The following is a 15,051-nucleotide window of genomic DNA, read 5'->3' as shown; positions in this document are numbered from 1 at the left end:
ATAATAATAAAAAGGACACTTTATGGTTTCATGGCAAGCTTAAAAAGGATAGATAAGGAGGAATAATATAAAAATATTTTCTGTGGAAAGAGAATTTTATTATAGAAAGTACTAAAGACATACTAGTTAGCAAACAAAATAATTTTTAAATGAAAGTACATTTATTTAATAGATTATTTTCTAACTTCTTCCAGTATTACATAACATGTTAAACTCCTTTCTATTAAATAGATCCTCAGTTAAATAAGCAAGTCTAGATTACCGGGGGGATTTGTCAACATCCACTCTTCATCCTTTCCTCCAGGCTAAGGTATATGTCAAGGACAGGTATGTTTACGTTGCAAAAGACCCCTAGAGGGGCTGGGCGTGGTGGCTCACGCCTGTAATCCCAGCACTTTGGGAGACCGAGGCGGGCGGATCACGAGGTCAGGAGATTGAGACCATTCTGGCTAACAGGGTGAAACCCTGTCTCTACTAAAAATACAAAAAATTAGCCGGGCGTGGTGGCGGGCGCCTGCAGTCCCAGCTACTCCGGAGGCTGAGGCGGGAGAATGGCGTGAACCCAGGAGGCGGAGCTTGCAGTGAGCCGAGACCGCGCCACCGCACTCCAGCCTGGGCGACAGAGCGAGACTCCGTCTCAAAAAAAAAAAAAAAAAAAGGACCCTTAGAGGATTGTATTTTGATACCCCACTCCTTACCATATTGAAAACATTACTTCAGAAAGAATTTTCTGCTCCTAACAACTCTGGCTGAAAAGTAAGAGGATAAATGATAATCCAGTTAAAACACATTGGCTCCTGCTTTCAATTGTTAGAAACAAATATTTTTCATCTAGTCACTTATATTTTCTTCCTGGACATAATATACTATTTTCAACAATTCAACAAATTTCTTTTTTAGCATCTATTCTGGGCAACTTTGGGTCATAAGAAAGTAAAATTAAAAAAAAAAAGAGAGATTTAGGGTAATGTTACTGATTCACTCAGGTACTTTTATAAACAAACAAAAAAACATTCAAAACATTCACTGTATATAACTGCACAGGGACTAGGAAAATATCATGAGGGAGAGCCATTTGACGTATGGCTACCCTATGATCATAAGGGGAAGGAAAGAGGAACCCTTTGTACTTAATAGTCCAAGTCAACAAGCATTTTTTTGAAAGACATTATCATGCAACTAAAGAAACATTGCAGTGATAGAGCAAAGATAGATTCCAATTATTATGCATGAAAAAAATGGAACGTGCATGCATTTATTCTTTTTGGTATTATAAGATGGAGAGTAATAGTAATGACATGAGTGGTTAAAAGATGGTGCTTAGGATTCGGAGGGTGCTTAGGATCTAGGGGACTCCCAGTTCAGCACGCGGAATTGTGTGCAACTTGTGACTTTCTGCAAGCTTTTCAACTTCCCCGAGCCTCAGTTTTCTTTTCTGTAAAATGATACTGATAATAGTTCTATTGGTTGGGCTTATCGTAAGGAATAAATGAGTTAATATGTTAAGTGCTTAGCACATATTAAGCAATAAAAATGGCATTATTTCAATTACTATTATTTTTCTAGTTCAGTCCTTTAGAAATGTTATCTCAGTGTATTCACAATTCTATGACATTTCTATGCTTTGCCACATTTTACAAGGATAAAGTACATTATTTTCTACCATGTAGCTTTAAGAAATATAACAATTATAGCTAGGAAAGAATGCCTTCTTAGATAAAAATGTGTAGACGACTACGGGGGAAGAATGATGTTTAATGATTCTCAATAACTACGATCGCCTCCTTACAAGCAACATTCTTCTGCTTCCCCCCTTGCTATAGAAAATGTAAATGGTAGACATTTTCCAGTGGACACAGAGTGATCTTAATGGCATTATGTTTTTGTGTTTCAGGTGCCGTAACCTGTGCTGCTGACATGTTCAGCTGCCAGGGCTCTCATGCCTGCGTGCCCCGACATTGGCTTTGTGATGGTGAAAGGGACTGTCCAGATGGAAGCGATGAGCTTTCCACAGCAGGCTGCGGTATGAACACTGGCCAGGGCTGCATGTCAAAACAAACTGTTACAGCATCCTTTGTTATTTGTTTTTGTAGTATTTGCCATAGCACATTTCTCATTGCTTTCCCAGTTCCTGGGCCCATAGGTAGTATTGGACTTAATCAGGTGGGATGATGTTATCACAGTAGTTCTGCAACCTCTTTAACTACTGTTCAATGTTTCAAACATGCACAGTCGGATTACCCATTTTAAAACCATTTTGATAAACACAGATTTATCATTTCACTTCTCAGCTAATGTAACTGCACTTTATGTGTACGAGTGCAGTAGGTTTGGTACTTTCTCTTTTTTGTCGTCCACCACCATCCCTTCTGAAGGCTTTTAGATTGTCTGTTACAGAAACTCTGTGAATGACTTCTCTGATCCTAAATAACTACTGATCAGGAGGTCAGTAAACACCTATTAGTCCTATGGATAGGGTATTAACCCTTCGGTCATGTAAAAATAGTATGGATATAGCTGAATGAAGCTGACGGATCAGAGGAGCACCTTCGGAGGTCAGACAATTTACTAAGTTTCTGACTCTAAGTCACCTCAGGAAATTTTCAGGGCATTACTCAACAGTAAAAATTTAGATGAATTCCTTTGCATGATCAGGAGGATGAAGGGACTGAATATTTGAATGCAGATCCCAAGGTCACATAGGGGATCTTTTGGGCTGAGCAATTTGTCAGAAATAATGCTGCGAACTCCGCTTGTTAAAATGAATTCTGCCAGTCATCTCTCCAATGGCCTGCCTTCACATCTTTAAAGCATTGTATTTGAAGCCATAATGTAAGTGTGTGTGTGTGTGTGTGTGTGTGTGTGTGCAGGGGTATGTACGTGAGGAATAGTTAAAGCAGAAAAGAAAAAAGAAAACTCCGAGGCAGACCTATTTGCACAGAACTCATACTATTTTTGTAGAATAATTCACTTTGATCTTGAAACTGATATGTGTGTCTGTAAAGGTCAGTGGGGCCACTGAGGGCTACATAATAAAGGATTATGCATCAATTCAGGGATCCAGATGGTCCCAGTATGCTGTTGCTATTGTAGCAAGTTAACACTCTGGGAGGCATATTAACACTTTTGTACCACATGGGTACTATTAAGTAAATTCTGTTAAAATGCAGCAAATTGTACTCAAGTGATCTGAAAGTGTTAACACCAAATAAGTCGCTGTTGCTCAGTGTTTTAGAGATTAATTCATGTATTGGAATTGGTGTAATTCACCTGAGTTATCCAAGCTGGCATACAGTTCAAAGTTAAGAGGAGTTAGTAAAATCAGAGTTTTACTCTGATTACAATAGGCAATTGTTCATGCTACTTCTATGTGGCTTCTATACAGCTTTAAAAAAATCTTTGTTAAAAGTAAATTATGCCTGATTATATTTTAAAAACCCTTATGTGTTACCTACACTATGTCAATAATTTTTGAGATAAAGGGAGAGATTTATTGGTTCATGGAGCCTGGGGCAGTCTGGGGAGAGGGGGCTATAGGCAATGTGAAAGAATGATGATAATACCTGTATCTTAAGTGTTAAAGTGATGTATATAAAATATACTATGTCAATCACAAAGAAATGTTATGTAAAATATCCTACTAATATGTAAAATGCCTCATGAGATGACTTCAAGAAAAAGTGATAATATTATCTGAGTCTTGAGGGACAAAGAAAGAGAAAGGTGTTTCATGTAGAGAAAAGGGCTTATTAAGACATGGAATTGGGAAATAGAAGGCACCTAAGTCTTTCAAGTACCCATTACATATCAATTATTGTAACTGCTGCTGTTATTTGCATTATTGAATTCCCACAGTATTGTAGTGAACTGTTTTGAGGAATCTGCCAAAAATAATTATTATATAAATAGGAGTTTAAAGAGCACCTAGACATTTATTAAATACTTAAGATGAGCCAAATCTGCTTCACATACATTATCTAGTCCTTATAAGAAATTTATCAGATACGTTTTATTATCCCCATTAAACAGATAAAGAAACAGATGCACCAAGAAGGTAAATTGCTTCCTTGAGAATACAAATATAAGTGCCACAGCCACTTTCTGCAAAGCCTTTCTCTTTCCAGCATTCTACAATAGCATATAGCACATTATTGCTATTTGCAATACCCCAAACCTTGAGACCTACATAGCATTTACCTTTTAAATATAAGCAAAGATTACTGAAAATATTTAAATGAGTCTTGCAAACCTCTTATGATTCTATGCATATGGTATTAATTTTTTCTTTCTCTGCACTAGTTATGTTCTTTTGAATTTTTGCTGAAATTTTGATCACTTGGATCAACCATTTTTCCCACTTGTTGGAACATTGCTTTCATGGATCAATATTCCGAAAGGGTCAATATTCCATTTCATTTGTGTGGTACTTATGGCGGGGCTGATGACATCAAAGATCTTACCTTTACCTAATTGGAAACCCCACTCTAGAAGTCACCAAAAAGTTTTATTTTATTTTTTTAAAGACAATAACATTCTAAATCTTCTTAGTTTTCTTTTCACTTCCTTTATGAACATTAGCATTGTTCTTTACCAGTCTATTTTTCACAAGGAATCAATATTTTTATTACTTTACCAGCATTACTGTAGGCATAAGTAAAGGAAAAAAGCCTAGAATATTATTAGCTGAGATATTTTTTCTAACATGTGAACATTTGAATTCATCCTTCAGCAAATTTAAAATTGCTACATGGCTTGAATTCAGGGTCACTCTGGAACAGTTGAATTCATGAATACTAAATCCTTGAATTATGTGTATTTATATTCAGACATTCTAATATAAATACATATGCAATTATTAGCTTATCTGATGTATTGAATATTATGCAAAGTTTTCTTTTTCTCAGTAACTATGAATTATTGGATATGATTTTATATATTCCCCAAGCTCCTAATATGGGAGAAGATAACATATGTGCTCATCTAACTTTGTTTTTTGTGATGCCTTTCTTAGCTCCCAATAATACATGTGATGAAAATGCCTTCATGTGCCATAATAAAGTATGCATTCCCAAGCAATTTGTTTGTGACCATGATGACGACTGTGGAGATGGCTCTGATGAGTCACCACAGTGTGGTAAGTACATCTAAAACTTCATGAAGGAGATTCCTAGGCTAAGAGTCTTTCAAAATTAGTATGTAAATAAATAACTAAAGCAACAAGCAACACATTTCTTAGTGTCATCAACAGCCAGTGAATTCAGTAATATACAATCACAGCACATATAACTTATTTAAGCTCTAGTATAATACATTTATTTGGAAATCATACCTGTTTGCAGTATACTTGCATCAGTAATATTGGAAAATGTTTATAAAAATGTCTTTGGGCTGGGTGTGGTGGCTCATGCCTGTAGTCCTAGCACTTCGGGAGGCTGAGGCGGGTGGATCACCTGAGGTCAGGACTTCAAGACCAGCCTGGCCAACATGGTGAAACCCCATCTCTACTAAAAATACAAAAATTAGGCATGGTGGCGCATGCCTGTAATCCCAGCTACTCGGGAGGCTGAGGCAGGAGAATTCTTGAACCCGGGAAGTAGAGGTCGCAGTGAGCCAAGATCATGCCACTGCACTCCAGCCTGGGTGACAGAGTGGGACTCCATCTCAAAATAAATACATAAATAAATAAATAAAAATAAAAATAAAAAATGTCTTTGGTTTAATGTATTTTGAAATACTTGAAATTTGAAGACAGTATATGGCTGGCTTGTTCAGTTGTATAGACAAATCAAATATTTGAGTAAAAAAAGAACATAATTCAGAATTATCAGAAAAACCGGATACTTAATATTTTTCTACCCTTTATCTTTTGATGTATTCAATGATTGGATAAAATTTAATATTATTATCTTGAAATGTATATTGCCTTTACATATATTTTTCTACGTTATATATAATATCTATACAACATACAACTTTAATGATAGCATCAATATATGAAAAATGCTCAGTTGAAGTTTAACTCTAATGTGAACTTAATGTTTTCGTAAAATATTTGAATGCATAGACATGAATAAATATATGTAATGAAAAGCTGTGAACTTTATATATGCTCATAGAAGGCAACAGATTTAGTGCCTGCCTTTGTCCTCCCTGTGCAGCGTCTATAGCCTCAGCCTTTGATATGAATCTCACTGAAATTAGTGGATATCAGTTTTTATGATTATTTCAGCATGAAGTCATACATCTGATGTGATATTTTAAAGGCTACATCATAACACAAGATATAAATCTGAAGCAGAGTTATATCTGATTGAATATCTCCCCTCTGCTAGACATTATATTTGGTTGATACAGAGGTGAATGAGACAGAGAGGCCCCACTTGGAAAAGTCACAAATGAATGGAAAAAACAGAAATTCAATATAGTACAATAACATATTATGTCAAATAGAAACAAGAATCACAATGAGATCAGAGCTGAGAAGAATCGTTCTTGAGGGAGGCACTAAAGAATAGAAGCAGGGAATGTTAGTAAGAGGAAATCCTATGTAATGCTAGAGAGCATGGTGTGGCGGTTAATAGCATGAACTCCAGAGCTGGAGAGCCTGGGTTCAAGTCCTGGATCTTCCGCTTACTAGCTATGTGACCTTGAAAAGGTCACTTCACTTCCCTGGGCCTCAGTTTTCCATCTGTAAAATATGTTTAATAACAAGGCTTAAATGTTAGGACTGTTCAGAGAATTAAATGAATTTATATTTGTAAAGTTCTTAGAGCAGTTTCAGGAACAGTAAATTCTATATGTGTTTACAAAGACTGTGAATTGAGATGGTCGAGGAATAGCAGTTAGTCTTCTGTTAGGTAAGTGGACGTTTAAAAAGTTGAAGTTAGATTTGAAAAAGGCTGAAATAAAGTGTTAGAGAATTTGTATTTAATTATTTTGTCTCTCAGAGGCCGGTGTACATTTTGAAACAAGAGAATGAAATGTTACAGTCACATTTTTGTTTTGGAACCATATTTTTTCACCAGAGTGGGAGAAATACCGCCATGGACCAAAGGAGCCATAGAGGGAAATAAACTAGTTACGGGGTTATTGTGATAGTTCTGATGATTAATGACGTGGTTTTGAACCAGGCTGGGAATGGTGGAGTGGAAAGTACAGAATGTGTCAGACTTCATTTACAGTAGGACATGGAGGATAAAAGGGAATTTCTAGCTTGGATGACTTGGTGATTGGTGCTGCTGTTAATGAGTGTTGGGATACAAGAGGTTAAGGGTTAATTTTGTCGATAAGATGTGAGATGTAATAAAGACTTTATTGTGGACCTTTTGAATATGAGGTGTTAATCAGACAATCACATAAAGCTATATAGTGAGTGTGTGATAATTTATTTCTAGATCAGAAGAACAACGAGGATAGGTAATATTAATTTTCTGCCCATCAGCCTAAAGGTGGCAGGAAAATAAAGACTGAAGATTGAAGTTAGGGCTTTACTGGCAATATTTTAGAATGGAACAGGAGAGGATTTCATACAGAAGGAAAAGAAGGGAACAGCAAGATCAAAGTTGGAAAGAAGTCCAGGAAGGTAGACTGTGAATATTATTAAGTCAGGAAACTCTAAGGTAGTGTGGTCAGAAACATAAAATGTTGCTAAAAGGTGAAGTAAATAGGAGGCCGAGATCCAGAATTTGACACTTGGCACTTGGTGTTTGTTATCTCTAAGAGGAATTTCAGAAGATAGAGGTCACAGAAATGAAATGTTGATTGATTAGAGATGAACCGCACGCAAGTAAGTGGAAGCCAGACTGGGCAATAAAGAGACAAGAAATGTGCTGATAAGAGGTGCATAGATTTTTATTGTTATTAGACTGGATAAGACTTCAGTATATTTATTAAATGAGAAGAAGGAACTAGTGAAGGAGGAGAGAGAGGGAAGAAATGCTAGGGAAGCTAAGGCTATTTTAGAACTATCTAGTTTAACCATTCCAATATGATAATAATTTAAATTAAATATTCATTATTGAGTATATTTTCTATTGGAATTGTGTTTATTTCTTAAGCCATAAAAATCTTACCCCCTCCCACTTAAAACAGAGCATTTACCCAGATTTATCAGAAAGTTCTACTAGGAATAACTTTTTTTATTGTTGACAAACTTAGAAAACATTCATTATAAAACAATGTTGAAAATCAAATAAGTTGTACTTACAAACAGGCGTAGATATGAACTTTTAACAAATGATGTTTTTTCTGTAATTTGAATAAAGTTTTTAGTGACTCTAAGAATCAAGATATAGGATAAATATAATAGTTTTTGTGCTTATTGCTCTAAAATTGACTTTTAAATCTTTCTCATTTTAACAATGTTTTTACACTTTGAATGCTGTTTTCTAAACATAAACATGATATCAGAGACTCCGAGAATTATTGTTATAGTTCAGAATCAGTTTATCCATATGTTCTGGTACTATACCTAACAAAGCTAATTCTAATAGCTTTCATTTTCATTTTCCATTCTAAGAGATATTACAATCTAGATAATAGGTGAAGAGAAATGGTATAGTCAAGGGTCACTTTCTTATTTCTTCACCTTGAAATAATAAGAATGTCTGTTTCTAACTTGAGTTTTTGGACCATAGTCCTACTTCCAAACCACAAACATCTCTTGCAACTATAACCACTGTTACAGAAAGAAATGAGAAACATTTCTCATAGGAGACATGGGTAATCCACATTAATCAGGTGTAGTGTACATTGAGGAGATGACGTTTCAATTAGTATTTGTTATGTGAATTAGTCAAATGTTTTTCTCTGTCTCTAGGATATCGACAGTGTGGTACAGAAGAATTTAGTTGTGCTGATGGGCGGTGTCTTCTAAATACTCAATGGCAGTGTGATGGAGACTTTGACTGTCCTGACCATTCTGATGAAGCACCTTTAAACCCAAAGTGTAGAAGTGCAGGTACAGAAATATATACAATACCGTGTTTATTCTAAAGTGTTTTCAATGGAAAAATTGTGATTTTCTGTCTAGTATAGTAATCAACGAGAGAAAATGCAAATTATTAAGCATGGGATGTTTCTAGTGACACCATGCAGGGTACTAGTAGTTGACTATGTGGGAAGCTAGTTTTGGAAATTTAAGTCTGTGCCAAAAATATAAAGATTTGAGGCAGTGGTACTGCTGAATTCACCATCCTGTCTTCCCCACTGCCAAAAATTCATTATATCTTCATATATTATTTTATACAAGAATAATTTCACAGTATTGGCCTATTTGAAAATTCAAATGCAAAAAAGTTAAAATTTACTGAGAAGTAGTCTGTATTATTCATAATTAGGCAAGACGAAACAAATTGCGTATCATTTGAGTACACATATATTAAAAACTTGGTCTGTTTATCACTTCTCTATTCCAAATACTAAATATATAATCATATATTACAGAATATACTCAATATTTTTTCTTATGGACTTTACATGATAATGGGCTTTCTTTTAGCATGTATGATGATGAGTATTGTTCAAGTCATCTGGCTATTTTCCATATCAGTATTTGGAACAACTATTATTCACCACTGATGTCTGTTTTATACCCTGACTTCAAAATGTCAGTGTTATATTTCCAGGAAGAAAAGAATTTAGGAATATCTACCTATTCTAGATTCTTAGTTTTTAGTGACATATAATTTCTCAGAGACCTATGGCTTGAGGGAATTGTCAAGCTATCATTACGCTTTTGAACTCATTCTTCACAAAATAGAGGAGGCAGAAATAGTTCATTAATTTTACTATGGATGTTTATTTTGATAATTAGTTTTCATGATCAAGCTATATTTGCAATAAGTGTTGAATATGAAAGTACAGTTTACCCTTGGTTTTCTGAACTTTATGTATAAGATATTATACTGAATATGTAAAGCATTTTATATATATTTATATTATGATTTTTGACACACGAGTTAATGATATTTGTGAATGTTTTCAACAACTGTAGTATAAAACAATGGCATGCCCTTTATGTTCCATTTGTTTTATTTTTTTTCCAGAACAGTCATGCAACAGTTCATTTTTTATGTGCAAAAATGGCAGGTGCATTCCCAGTGGAGGTCTTTGCAACAATAAGGATGACTGTGGCGATGGTTCAGATGAGAGAAACTGCCATATAAATGAATGTTTGAGTAAGAAAGTCAGTGGATGTTCTCAAGACTGTCAAGACCTTCCAGTCAGTTATAAGGTAGGTACTCATCAAAAGTAGCAAATCATATGATACATTAGAATTTGAGGTTAAGAAAGCTATTTAATCCAATATAGATGAAAAAGTTAAAAGCCATCATAATATTAAAACTAATTAAATGGAGAGTGTCTATATGAAGATACCATAATAGTAGTGTGATATAAAAGTTGTGAGAGTATAGTTAAGAAGACAAAAATAAAATTGAAGCATTTTTCTACATGTTCAGAGCATAAAGGAAATACATAAACCAGGGAAGACTAGTGGTCGGAGACAATACGGCTATGTTAATAGCTGTATAAATACGTACTTAACTCTTAAGTTTCCATTTCTTCCCTCATTCTCTCTTCAGTGCATCTTCGAAGTGGAATGGGCTAATCATTTACTACAACACTGGATAATGCAATATTTTTCACACAAACAAGAAGGAAAAATCCATAAACTGTGAATTATTAGGACTTAGTGTGAATACACTAAAATAAACCATATGTAATATCCTAATTGTTTTTTGTAAGTACCATTTCCCTGAAGAGGGTGATTCACTGACAGAACTGATGGACAGAAATAGCTTCTAAAACCAACTCTGTTTCAGTATGTTGGAATGATGGACAAAACTAACACAATGTTGAAATGTAACGTTGTATACAATGTTAAAATCAATTTTGTAAGTATGGAAAAACCTCATTAAGAGCAATTCCTTTGAAAATTAGTGTTTTTAATGGAGCAGCAACTCTGTATGAATCTTCAATAGGACATAACTACTATAAACAACAGAGGCAGTCTAATGAAAATTAGGACCATTACAGGGTTTAGATTTTGTTCTACTGAGTTCTGCCTGGCGGTACTGCGCACGTGTATGGACACAGCATTTTATCAAGAGAAACCATGACAAATTGGAGTGTATCCAAATTTCTATATCCAGAAGCATTAGAGTCTGGAGCACGTCTTCAGAAGAAGTTTTGCTTAGAGCAAAGACGAGTTGCTAGCTGTATTCACATACTGTATGTGAAGTACTCTAATAGGGAACGTACTTAATCTGAGTTGCTTAAAAGATTGGAATTAAGAGTTGGAAAGCAGATTCTGTTCAATACAAGGAAGAAGTTTCTAATGTTAGAACACTTCATATTGGAATGAACCACCTCACACATCACCAATGAAAGTGTTTCTGCAGTGGCTAAATGACTTTCTTTAAAGGATGGTAGAGAATTTTTGTATGGCAAAGATGTGGGGCCATTGTTCCTGCCAGCCTTAGCATGCTATGACAAGTCAGTTCTATCTAACAGTAAATTCAACTAAACAACCAATTTGCAGTTTTTAAGTTCTGAATTTCTGGTATTATTAACTTAGCTACATGGTTAGGTTGGTTAGGATTTTATTGTATATAGACATAATCTAAGAACCACAATAATCAATTCCTCCCTGCAAAAATTAGAGATAAAAAACTGAAACACCAAGAAATATATATTTTTAAAAGTTTTTTAGACCCAATATTGTATTAAGAAGTGGTTAAACTTGTAAACTTAGAACACGAACTCATTCACAAACAATATATTACAGGCAGAAAGAAACAAAGCAAATGAGCCAGGACATCTTTTAATGAGATGAGCATGCATCAGATAATTAATTTTGGCAGTAAATATTTTAAAAACCAATGAAGCAGAAAAGAAATGTTATTGATCACTTGTGTACAATTAACATAGAAATCTTTCCTGAATGTATCAGGGAATGTGTTTTAGAATTATTGCAGGTAACTAATTAAAATTTTAAGTCATAGCATTACAAATAATTATTTAGTTCTATCATATATACAGTTATGTACCACATAATGATGTTTTGGTCAACAATGTGCTGCTTATACAGTGGTGTTCCTACAGAATTATAATACCATATTTTTACTGTACTTTTTCTAAACCTATGGTGAGAAATGTTTAGATACACAAATACTTAGCATTGTGTTACAATTACCTACAGCATTCAATATAGTAACATGCTCTACAGGTTTGTAACCTAGGAACAATATGCTCTACCATATAACCTAGGTGCATGATGGCCTATACCATATAGGTTTGTTTAAATACATTCTATGACGTTCACACAATGACAAATCACCTAACAGAGTATTTATCAGAACATATCCCTGTCATTAACTGATGCATGGCTGAGTGTGTGTGTGTGTGTGTGTGTGTGTGTGTGTGTGTGTTCTATATGATACATTTCGAAGTAGATTTATTTGTGTTTATTCCATGTGTATTTAATGTCTATGATAACAAACTTGGTAGTAAATTATAAAACATATAGAATATCAATTATATACTTTGTGACATGACATCAAAAATAAGGCTTGATGTTATTTTAAATGCCTGCATATAAGAAGTATTAGCACACAGCCATACCATATTTGTAAACTGCTTTTGGTAGAAGACAATATCATCCAGAAACACATGTTAATTCATGCTTATTTTAAGTATCTTGAAAGATTCCTCACACATAAATACTTGTTTATTAACACTTTATAAGTGCCAGTGTTTTCATTTTGTCTTCTCAAGAAGCCATAGAACAACGTGATAATTCTAGTTAAAATGGACAAAAGAATTTAATCCTTCACAAGGTGTGTGCATATGTTATCAGACAGAATTGCTATGATGTTTTTAAGTATGTACACATGTAAAAGCTAGTTAATAATATAAAACATCTATTGATGGAAATATGACTTGTACAAACATTCAAGATGAGACCAGAATCATAAATAAAAGATTTAAGCAAAGGTTCAAACCAAATATTTTACATATTGTGTTCATATTTATGTATATGTATATACATACACATGTATATATTATGCACACAAATATATGTCATATATATGACAATTTGCTGATAGGAAACTGAGTAAAAAGCTTTATGCACAACAAGATGCTTCTACCACGTTGCAAAAATACGTGAGCTGATAGATTTCTCTGTTTCAGAGAATGGTGAAAACTATCCAGCAGCCTACTTCTCCTTGTAATATAAGCAGAACATGACAAGAAATCATCCTCTAAATTCTGCAATAAAATGAAAATTGCTTACAAAAGCAAAATTTAGACTTTATGGACTGTGGCCAATTTTCATGTTTGCAGTGAAACAAATACAATGTATCTAACTATTCAAAAGGGAGTAATAACATTTAACTGAAGCAAAAATCTTATTTTGATAGGAAGGATAATTTACCATGTAAAAATAAATGTACTTCTGGGAGGGAAAAAAGTTATGATGTATACAGTAGAAATAAAATGATCAATATTTGTCATGTTACTTGAAAAGCTGCAAAGGAATTTTCCTGAGGGAAATAGAAAAGGCTTAGTTATTTTTTTCTGCTAGCTATATTTTCTTGTAAAAATTAATGTAACTCAAGAAAATTCTAAATAATTTGGAATGGTGAGAAAAATTAAGATGAGGCTGAATACATATAATTCTCACTTTCATAAAAATTGTCTTTTTTAAGTGAAAGAGAACATTCTAATCTTATTTTCTATAAAATATCTTTGAAAATGCAAAAGATTATTATTTTCTTTCATTCAATTTATGAAAGTTAATGAGTAGAATTTCCTACAGATGTCTTTTTATTATTTGAGATCAAAAATATTTTTATTAAAATAGATTAACAGATTGAGATTATACATGTTATTTCAAACAAAATAAAATTTTAAAAAATTTACTGTAAATCTTCAACTTTTGTTTATACAATGTTATATTATAGTAACATTAATCAATTTTACCTTCAAGAAATTAATTTTCCATTGTGTGTTTTTATCCAAGCCATCTATTTCATATAGTACTTCTATAAACCTGACATGAGGCATTCAAAGTGATTTTCAGAAACCCCATTAAAATGGTGATGCACTTTGTTTCATTTAGTAATACTGTTTTAGAGGAATTCAACACATTCTATAAAATTTCCTTTCATTTGTCCTAAAGTGACTCTTGATTCAACACTGCTCTGTATCTACCAATTGGACCTCTGGCTTCTGACTACACAATCACTTGGCTTAATTTTTAGGCCAATTTGGGATTACTGTCCTGTCAAATTTCTCATTTTCTTTTTTTTTTTAAATATTTGTTTTTTAAAAAGTGAGTAAAAATATATAAAATCCATCATTTTAACCATGTTTTTATGTGTACAGTTAATGGCATTAAGTATGCTGTTTTCTTTGGCCATAGTTAAGTACCAATTCCTCCTGGTGGCAGGATGGATCTTCTCAAGAAAAGTAATATTGTCACTCAGTGAGATATAATGAAGGGAGTTTGGGAAATCAAGCTGTGGCTTTTACCTTCATTTTAACCCACTGGATTGCTAAGTGGGTTATAGAGATTTTAAAAGTCCATTATAATTTCTGAGCATTATTAGATAAATTGTTGGTGTCGATTGTTAAATGTAAAAGTGCTAAGAGCTTAAAGGGTTTCATTTCTTGTAAACAGAATTGGGAAAAATAATGATTTATCCTTTAATTAATTTCAGATGAATTTGATGTTACTTGGTTGCTTTCCTCCCCAGTATTGAAAATGTTTCTTGTTCTTAAAAATAATTCTACTCATAAATTGTTTCCTGATTATTTATTAATATGGACATATATCATTCTAATATCTTTATTCAATAAATTCAAAGCTCTGCCATCACTTTTATCTGATAATAAATAAATAAATAAATTTTATCCAGATTATGAAATATTTACTATGGAGAGCTCTTGAATACTAGTTACTTTTGACAACTCAGAAATCCTTCTTAACTCACATCCTACTCAATACTTACAATTTCCTTTATTCAAAGACCACTGATCAGTCTA

General features: G+C 33.6%; 1 protein-coding gene across 1 annotated transcript in view; it reads left to right on the top strand.

Annotated features, from left to right (window-relative positions):
• Positions 1–15,051, top strand: part of LRP1B (LDL receptor related protein 1B) — a 1,896,287-nt gene that overhangs the window by 1,615,393 nt on the left and 265,843 nt on the right. Inside the window, exons 52-55 of the mRNA XM_054478394.2 lie at positions 1,895–2,023; positions 5,012–5,134; positions 8,819–8,959; positions 10,047–10,234. Coding sequence (XP_054334369.1) covers positions 1,895–2,023; positions 5,012–5,134; positions 8,819–8,959; positions 10,047–10,234 — 581 coding nt within the window. The remainder of the gene's footprint in view (positions 1–1,894; positions 2,024–5,011; positions 5,135–8,818; positions 8,960–10,046; positions 10,235–15,051) is intronic.

The sequence above is a fragment of the Pongo pygmaeus genome, chromosome 11, assembly GCF_028885625.2.
Source record: "Pongo pygmaeus isolate AG05252 chromosome 11, NHGRI_mPonPyg2-v2.0_pri, whole genome shotgun sequence".
NCBI classification, from domain to species: Eukaryota; Metazoa; Chordata; class Mammalia; order Primates; family Hominidae; genus Pongo; species Pongo pygmaeus.
This window is presented reverse-complemented; position numbering and strand designations above follow the sequence as displayed.